The following is a 10,000-nucleotide window of genomic DNA, read 5'->3' as shown; positions in this document are numbered from 1 at the left end:
TGTGGAGGCGGAGGTAGAATGTAGGTTGAGAGAAGCGAGTAAATGCCTTGGTGGATTAAAAAGTGTAATGAGGAATAGACATCTGGAAATGGATGCTATGAGGAGATTGTATGGAGGAGTGAGTGTGCCGACAGCACTGTATGGGACAGAAAAATACAACACAAGAGAGAAACAGAGAAGGAGTTTGAATGTGTTGAGATGAGGTGTCTGAGAAGTATGATAGGGGTTACTAGGCTGGATAGAGTGAGAAATGAGGAGGAGAACAGGAGTAGGGAGTTGGGAGAGAGGGTGAATGAAAGAGTATTAGGATGGTTTGGACACCTTGAAAGAATGAGTGAAGACAGACAAGTAAAAGGTGTGGAAGGAGTGAACATGAGTGGTCGACCTAGGATGAGATGGATGGATGGGGTAAAAGGGGCTTTGGGAAAGAGGGGAATGTCTGTTGAGGAAGAACGGGAGAGGACAGAGGACAGGGGTGAATGGATAATGGTTGTATATGGATGATGTTATGATGTATGAGGTGGAATGGGTTGGTTGGGAATGGAGAGTGAGGGAGTATGTGTGAGAAATAAATTGACGCAGCCTGAAGGGATTTCTCCCCATCTTCTCATTTTCTGCATGAGGGGACGGAGAGGGGGGTCGCCGATTTGATGAAGCGGCCTTGATGTAGATGTGCTGTGTCTTGCGATACTGCCTCTGGCCCAGGGCAGTGGGCGAGATGCAAGGAGGACCCATCATCCAGGAGGTGCCAAGATAAGAGGGAGGGGAGTGGACTGTGATGTGAATGGAGTGGGTGGGAGTGGTTTTTATCCCTTTGTTTTTGGCTACCTCCCTTATAAGGGAGAAAAAGCCTTTGGTATATATGTGTATGTATATTTCCATCAAGCCCTGTAAGAGGGTAGTAGAAAATGGTTGATCGGGACAACCAAGGGTAGCTGCCGAGCCCTGTAAGAGGCTGGTAGATAAAAGTAGACAAGTAAGGTAGATAGAGGGGTAGGTGGTGATAATTTCATTTTTATGAGTTGGATGTTCGGTAGATAACAGTCTAGGCAAAGGCGTTAGGCGTTCCATAATCTCGCTCCTCGTCTAAAGTTTATAAACAACCGCTAGGGACCCGATTTTATTGCCGTGTTATGCCGATGTAACAATATGTAAACTAAGCCAGTGACACATTGATTTTGAGATTGCTTGAGTAAGCAGTATTTCTTAAGACGTTTGTAACAGTGTTTCTGATTGGAGAAAGGGTGGAGGAGGAGAAATTTTAATTGGTTCATGGGAGTAAAGTCACGCCCTTAGGGGAGGCACTTAGATGTAAGAGTAAAGAGCATTGGACTAAAGAAATCATGACGTCAATGTGAACTGACCTAATGATCAAATTGAGGATTCCGGATGGGAGTCCTCTGGAGTACCTTCTGTAAGACAATAACATTGTAGGAGAATTAATGACGAAAATAAAAAAAAAATTCAACGGTTTAATTCCCCCTACTGAAGATATATAAATACGCACATCATCCACGTCTTCCTAATCCCTCTAGTAGTCCTTGTAGCCGTTACAATTCCCCTTGTTCACTGTTGCTTGTAATCGTTTTAGTTCCCCTCGTTCATTGTTGCTTGTAGTCGTTGTAGACCCTTTCGTTCACTTTGCTTGTAGTCGTTCCCTCGTAGTTAGTACGCGTGTGCCTGCGTGCTTGTAGTTGCGTGTGCATGTTTGGAGCACGCACACGCAACTGAACTTAAATTTTCTGTCGTTTCTTCCTGAATATTAATCAACTTGGCTATCTAAGTTACATCAAGGGACTCCCGTCTGGAATCCTTAATTTGTTCACTAGGTCAGTTCGCATTGACGTCATGATTTCTTTAGTTCAATTATCTTTATTTTTACTTCTAAGTACCTCCCTTAAAAGGCGTGACTTTACTCACATAAACCAATTGAATTTTCTCCTCCTCCACCCTTTCTCCAATCAGAAAGGCTGTTACAAACCTTATATGTAATACGGCTTGCTCAAGTAATCTCGAAATCAATGCACTATTAACTTAGCTTACATATTTCATACTACATCAACATAATACAGCAGTGAAATCGAGTCCCCAGTGGTTGCTTGTAAAATCTTAGGCGAGGAGCGAGGTTGTGCAATTCTTTCGTCTACGAACTCTTGTTTATCAAACATCCAACTCATAAAAATAAAATTCTCGCCACTTACCCCTCCTTCTACCTCACTTGTATACCTTTATCTACGAGCCCCCTACAGTCCGACTTCAAGGAAATCATTAAAAATATGATACAAAACTGATTCTCCATTCACGTAGGCAGTCAGTGAAGACTATAATAAGTTGCTTATCAAGTCCAGTGATACAGATCTGATGTTGCTTCTCTTACACTTCATGCCAGGCAAGGCAGATGAAGTATGAGTGATCTCTGGAACAGCAAGGAGGAGGAAATGTTATTCAGTACACAAAACATCTGAGAGACTCCCACCACCTATTAGGAAAAAGCTGCCCAGTTTTAATGCGCTAGCAGGATGTGACACAAAATCTGTTTTCAATGGATTTGGTAAGAAGACATACAAGTCAAATTTCCTTAGTCAACCTCTCCTGGTTAGTGGAATTGGCTCTGATAGAGAACTTTCACCAATTGAGCAGTTTGTGTGCCTTCTGTATGGTTCTTTACATTATCAAACCAAGCCAGGCTCTAGCTCTTTAAGAAGGCCAAAAACGACCTTGAGATGTTGCCCCCAACTAGGAATCCACTGAAACTACACATTTTACGTGAAAGTGAGGAGTTATTTGCGCGATTCCGGGATGCGCTAGGGATAAGGGAGGGGTTCCTGTTGTATATGGAATCCTTCCGAGGCGTAGAGTTGGAAGCATGTGGTATTACAGTGCTATTGAAATGAATTGCTGTCTGGCTTAAAATTGCAAGGCCAATGGATAGGTATTTGTCGACAACTTGGATCGCTTTGACGGTAAGAATCATCTATATACAAGGGACGGGGTGCACTTGTCACCCAAAGGATTTTGGCTCCTTTGGCCCCTTGAGCGAGGTTTTTTTTCGGGTAGATTATATGAAAGTTGAGGGGGGGGGGGGAAGTATCGGAATATAGTTTAGGCAATAGAAACAGTTCAGAGAGGGACTGTGAAAAGAATCACCAAATCAGGTGGAGGGAGGATAAACTAAAAGTTTACTATACAAACAGCAGAAGCGTAATAAATAAAATTTATTTGCTGCAAAGTAAAGCATACTTAGATAGATTTTATATTTTAGCTATTACTGAATTCTGGATCAATATGGCTAATAGGCATTTCCTCCCAAAAATCTAGATAGAATTATATGTTTTTCACAAAGATAGGGTTGGCAGTAGTGGAAGAGGAGTAGCACTTTTCGTTAAAAAGACAATAAATTGTATTATCAACAATTCGATTAAGTAAGAGGATAGTATATAATCTATTTGGGTGGAGATTATAGGCAAGAATAAGAAACTTATTATTGTCATCCTATATAGACCTCCTAGCCTCAGCATTGAGCAGACTGATCCCCTGATTCATGAAATTCGCAGGGCATAACAGTACAAAAACGTTGTGATCATGGGAGATTTTAATTAAAGAAACAATGGCTGGGACATTTTAGTTGGAGAGCAGGAAGCACAAATTGACCTTCTTCACTGCACCTAATGTGAATATTGTACGATGTCAAAGTCCAATGTATAGCTTCCGCTGATACAATGTCCTGAGTGATGTCCTTCTTTCCAGTGGTTGAACTTCAAGTCTTGGCATTGCGACGAGATTTGGCCCGTGACAGTGGTCCGAGACGAGAATGGCCACTGCGTTAATAAACACGAACTACAAAAGATCTTCTACACCGTCTTCACCATTGTCCTCTACTTCCTCCCCGTCCTGGTCATGCTCGTCAACTATAGGTAATCCTCATTATCAATATCATTATTATTATAGCTATCATTATTATCATTATGATTATTATATTTGTTGTTGTTACTATTGTTATTATTATTATTATTGTTATTATTATTATTATTATTATTATTATTATTATTATTATTATTATTATTATTATTATTATTATTATTATTATTATTATTATTATTATTATTATTATTATTATTATTATCATTATTATTATTATTATTATTATTATTATTATTATTATTATTATTATTATTATTACTATTATTATTATTATTATTATTATTATTATTATTATTATTATTATTATTATTATTATTATTATTATTATTATTATTATTATTATTATTGTGTATACATTGTGACGAATGTGGATAGGAGGTAAAGGGAACACGGGCTGAGGGAAATACTTTTATTCCTGACTAGTTTCGCCTGAGTGGCTTTTTCAGAGGAACATAGTTTGAAGTCAAGTTGGTCAATATACAGTACATATGGCAAAAGAAGGAAAGTGGCAAAGTGTCGAGTGGGGGACCAACCTGACACTTTGCCACTTTCCTTTTTTTGCCATATATATATTGACCAACTTGACTTCAAACTATGTTCCTCTGAAGAAGCCACTCAGGCGAAACTAGTCATGAATAAAAGTATTTCCCTCAGCCCGTGTTCCCTTTACCTCCTATCCACATTATTATTATTGTTATTATTATTATTATTATTATTATTATTATTATTATTATTATTATTATTATTATTATTATTATTATTATTATTATTATTATTATTATTATTATTATTATTATTATTATTATTATTATTAATAATAATAATATTATTATTATTATTATTATTATTATTATTATTATTATTATTATTATTATTATTATTATTATTATTATTATTATTATTATTATTATTATTATTATTATTATGTGAAATGGGGTAAGAGTTTGACAGAAAATTTTGAAAGTAATAAAAAGAGGTTTTGGAAAGAAATTAAGAGAGGAAGAGGAGGCGAATCAAGTAGAGAAGAAAAGGTAAAAGGTGCAGATGGAGAGATGATAATGGAAGAGAAGGCAGTAAGGGGAAGATGGGCAGAATATTTTAGGGAGTTGCTAAATGTGAAGGAGGATAGGGAAGGAAGGATTGCTGCAGTGGGAAGTGCGAAGAAAATGAGAGTGATGAATGAGGAGAATGGAGGAGAAATAAGGAAGGATGAGGTGAAGGCAGTTGTTAAGATGATGAAAGCAGGTAAGGCACCTGGTCTGGATGGATGCCATGCAGAATGTCTGAAAAAGGGATGTACAGTGATGGTGGACTGGCTGGTGAGGTTATTTAATGTTTGTTGGAGAGAGGGTAGAGTGCCAGAGGACTGGAGGAGTGCCTGTATAGTTCCACTTTACAAGGGAAAAGGGGACAAGTGTGAATGTAGTACTTTGTTGAGTGTAGTTGGGAAGGCTTATGGGAGGATCTTGATTGAGAGGATTAGGAGAGGAACAGAAGGAGTGGTTGGTGAGGAACAGTGTGGATTTAGGACAGGTAGAGGTTGTGTGGATCAGATCTTTGTGGTAAGACAGATATGTGAGAAAGCTATAGGAAAGGGGAAGGATGTTTTTTGGGGTTTTATGGATCTGGAAAAGGCTTATAATAGGGTAGACAGGAGGGCATTGTGGGAGGTTATGCAGATATACGGGATGGGAGGAAAGCTTCTGGGAGCTGTCAAGAGTTTTTATGAGAGTAGTAGAGCTTGTGTCAGGATTGGAAATGGAGAGAGTGAGTGGTTCGGGGTAAAGGTGGGACTTCGTCAAGGATGCGTTATGTCGCCCTGGCTGTTCAACTTATACATGGATGGGGTGGTGCGAGAGGTAAATGCAAGGGTAGTGGGCAAGGGATTGGAGATGGTTAAAGAAAATGGAGAAAAGTGGGAGGTGAGCCAGTTGTTGTTTGCGGACGACACTGCGCTTGTGACAGGATCGGAGGAGAGATTGAGGAAGTTGGTGGCAGAGTTTGGGAGAGTATGTGATAGAAGAAAGCTAAAGATAAATGTGGGTAAAAGTAAGGTGATGAGATGTACAAGGGGTGAAAGTGGCAGTAGACTGGAAGTGAGCATTAAGGGAGAGCGACTGGAGGAAGTGGATAGTTTTAGATACTTGGGTGCAAATGTGGCAGGGAAAGGTGGAGTGAAGGTGGAGGTAGAATGTAGATTGAGAGAAGCGAGTAAATGCCTTGGTGGATTAAAGAGTGTAATGAGGAATAGATATTTGGGAATGGATGCTAAGAGGAGACTGTATGAAGGAGTGATTGTGCCAACAGCACTGTATGGGGCAGAAACATGGAACATAAGAGAAGAAGAGAGAAGGGGCTTGAATGTGTTTGAGATGAGGTGTCTGAGAAGTATGATGGGGGTTACTAGGCTAGATAGAGTGAGAAATGAGGAGGTGAGGAGGAGAACAGGGGTGGAAAAGGAGATGGGAGATAGGGTTGATGAAAGAATATTAGGATGGTTTGGACACATGGAAAGAATGAGTGAAGAAAGACTAGTAAAAGAGGTATGGAAGGCAGATGTGGAGGGAGTGAACATGAGGGGACGTCCTAGGATGAGGTGGATGGATGGGGTGAAGGGGGCTTTGGGGAAGAGGGGAATGTCTGTTGAGGAAGGACGGGAGAGGACAGAGGACAGGGATGAATGGAGAATGGTTGTATATGGATGATGTTGTGATTGCATGAGGTGGAATGGGCGGGTGGATGGGGGTGAGGTAGTATGTGTGAGCAAAATTTGACGCAGCCCGAAGGGATTTCTCCCCGTCCTCTCATTTTATGCAATGGGGGGACGGAGAGGGGGGTCGCCGATTTAATGAAGCGGCCTTGCTGTGGATGTGCTGTGTCTTGCGACACTGTTTCTGACCCAGGGCAGTGGACAATGTGCAGGGATGACCCGTCATCTAGGAGGTGCTAAGATAAGAGGGAGGGTGGAGGGGTGTGGAGTGTATTCAGGGATGGAATGGGTGGGAATGATTTTATGCCTTTTTCTTTTTGGCTACCCCCCTTGTAAGGGGGAAAAAGCCTTGGTATATGTATGTATGTATGTATTATCATTATTATTATTATTATTATTATTATTATTATTATTATTATCATTATTATTATTATCATCATTATTATTATTATTATTATTATTATTATTATTTTTATTATTATTATTATTAGTATTAGTATTATTATTATTATTATTATTATTATTATTATTATTATTATTATTATTATTATTATTATTATTATTATTATTATTATTATTATTATTATTATTGTTATTATTATTATTATTATTATTATTATTATTATTATTATTATTATTATTATTATTATTATTATTATTATTATTATTATTATTATTATTATTATTAATTATTATAATGATTAATATTATTATAATTATTAATTATCATTACAATTTATTTATTATTATTATTATTATTATTATTATTATTATTATTATTATTATTATCATTAATTATTATTATTATTATTAGTATCATTATTACTATTATTATTATCATTATTATTATTATTATTATCATTATTAGCACTATTTTCATTATTATCATTATCATTATTATTATTATTATTATTATTATTATTATTATTATTATTATTATTATTATTATTATTATTATTATTATTATTATTATCATTATTATTATTATTATTATTATTGTATAAGAAAACTTTGGGAAAAGGTAAGGATGTTTTTTGTCTTTTATGGATTTAGAAAAGGCTTATGACAGGGTAGACAGGAAGGCACTGTGGGAGGTATTGCAGATATATGGGATAGGACGAAAGCTTTTAGGAGCTGTCAAGAGTTTTTACGAGAGTAGTAGAGCTTATGTCAGGATTAGAAATGGAGAGAGTGAATGGTTTGAGGTAAAGGTGATATGTTTTGTCGCCCTGGCAGTTCAATTTATACATGGATGGGGTGGTGCGAGATGTGAATGCAGGGGTAGTGGGTTAGGGATTGGAGATGGTTAAAGAAAATGGAGAAAAGTAGGAGATAAGCCAGCTGTTATTTGCGGACGACACTGCGCTTGTAGCAGCATCAGAGGAGGGATTGAGGAAGTTAGTGACAGAGTTTGGGAAGGTGTGCGAAAGAAGGAAGTTGAAGATAAATGTGGGTAAAAGTAAGGTGATGAGATGTACAAGGGAGAAAGCAAGGCAGCAGATTGGAAGTGAGTATTAAGGGAGAGAGAGACTTGGAGGAAATGGATAGTTTTAGATACTTGGATGCGAATGTGGCGGCAAAATGAGTTGGGGTGGAGGTAGAATGTAGATTGTGAGAAGCGAGTAAATGCCTTGGGGGATTAAAAAGTGTAATGAGAAATAGACATTCGGAAATGGATGCTGCTAAGAGGAGATTGTATGAAGGAGTGATTGTGCCAACAGCACTGTATCGGACAGAAACATGGAACATATATGTGTGTGTGTGTGTGTGTGTGTGTGTGTGTGTGTGTGTGTGTGTGTGTGTGTGTGTGTGTGTGTGTGTGTGTGTGTACACACACACACACACATACACATACACACACACACACATACACATACAAGCGAGATTCAACACAAAGGGCTTCTTTTATCTCTACAGAACAAAAAAATAAAAAAGGATAGGCCCAATTAAAAATGACGAAAATGGCATGATAGAATCATAGGAAAAAATGAGTGAGGCGTTTACCACATATTTTCTCTCGGTGTTAACTGAGGAGAGGTTAGATAAGGTATCTGGGTCGTTCCAAAAGTAATGCCTTCTATTTTTTAACTCAAAAAGTTGAAGAGTTACGAAGACGGGAGTGGCACTATTAAAACGAGCCTCCTTTTGTGCTCCCAAATTCATTTTTCTACGTAGTCACCACCATTCTCAATGCATTTTTGCCAGCGATGAATGAGAGCCTTGTTGCCTCGGTCGTAAAAGTCAGCGCCTGCCGAGGCCGTCCATTTTTTTACGGCTGCGATTACGGCGTTGTTGTCGGGGAAACACTGCCCACGTAATGCGTCCTTCAGAGGTCCGAACAAATGGAAGTCTGACGATGCCAGGTCGGGACTATACAGTGGGTGAGACAGTACCGTCCAGCCGAATATTGTCACACATTCCGTGGTCTTCAAACTTGTATGTGGCGTGGCGTTGTCGTGTTGCAAACGGAATATTTCCCTTTTCTCTGACGTTACAGAGGCAATCCGGGCCTTCAGCTTGGTCAACGTTTCAACGTAACGGTCAGAGTTGACAGTCGCCCCTGGTTTCAAGAAATCCAGGATGATGACGCCCTTCCTGTCCCAGAAGACGGTGCACCTCACTTTGCCTGCAGATGTCTGCGTCTTGAACTTCTTCTTTGCTGGGGAGCGTGAGTGTTGCCATTCCATCGACTGCCGTTTGGACTCCGGCTCGTAGTGGTGACACCACGTCTCGTCACCAGTGATGATGCGGTCCAAGATCCGTCACCTTCGGCTTCGTACCGATCCAACAAGTCCTGATAGACATCCCGTCGGCGGTCCTTCTAGTCCTGTGTGAGCATTCGTGGAACCCACCTAGCATATACTTTGCTGTATCCTAGGGATGACAACATTGTTTCCAGTGCACTGACACCCACATCCAACTCTACACGCATTTCATTCACCGTTATCCGCCGATCATCGCGAATGATTTGATCGGGGCGCACTTTGTTTTCCGGGGTGGTGGCTGTGCATGGGCGTCCGGAGCGCACTTTGTCACTCACATCTCTGTTGCCACTCTGAAATCGACGAACCCATCTCCTAACTGTGCTGACATCAACTGCATCGGCTTCGTAAACGTTCACCAGGCGCCGGTAAATGTTGATTGTTTTTTTTTTCTGCATGGAGGAATTCAATGACGCGTCTCTGCTTCTGACGCACGTCCATGACAGGGATTGCTTTCTTAGAGTGTCACACCATCAATATCTGCAACAGAGAGATGAAACTTTCAGGTCATGAGTGCATAAGTTCAGTCATCATAACAATGCAATTTGCAATCCCCTCGGATCCCTCCGGGCGGAATGAAAAAATAGGAGGTATTACTTTTGGAACG

General features: G+C 39.3%; 1 protein-coding gene across 4 annotated transcripts in view; it reads left to right on the top strand.

Annotated features, from left to right (window-relative positions):
• Positions 1-10,000, top strand: part of LOC143039872 (QRFP-like peptide receptor) — a 310,196-nt gene that overhangs the window by 237,410 nt on the left and 62,786 nt on the right. For all 4 annotated transcript variants that reach the window (XM_076210169.1, XM_076210171.1, XM_076210170.1 and 1 more), the window contains exon 6: positions 3,748-3,914. In XM_076210169.1, the coding sequence (XP_076066284.1) occupies positions 3,748-3,914 (167 nt within the window). The remainder of the gene's footprint in view (positions 1-3,747; positions 3,915-10,000) is intronic.

The sequence above is a fragment of the Oratosquilla oratoria genome, chromosome 27 (assembly GCF_046742065.1).
Source record: "Oratosquilla oratoria isolate Oo_2021 chromosome 27, ASM4674206v1, whole genome shotgun sequence".
NCBI lineage: Eukaryota > Metazoa > Arthropoda > Malacostraca > Stomatopoda > Squillidae > Oratosquilla > Oratosquilla oratoria.
This window is presented reverse-complemented; position numbering and strand designations above follow the sequence as displayed.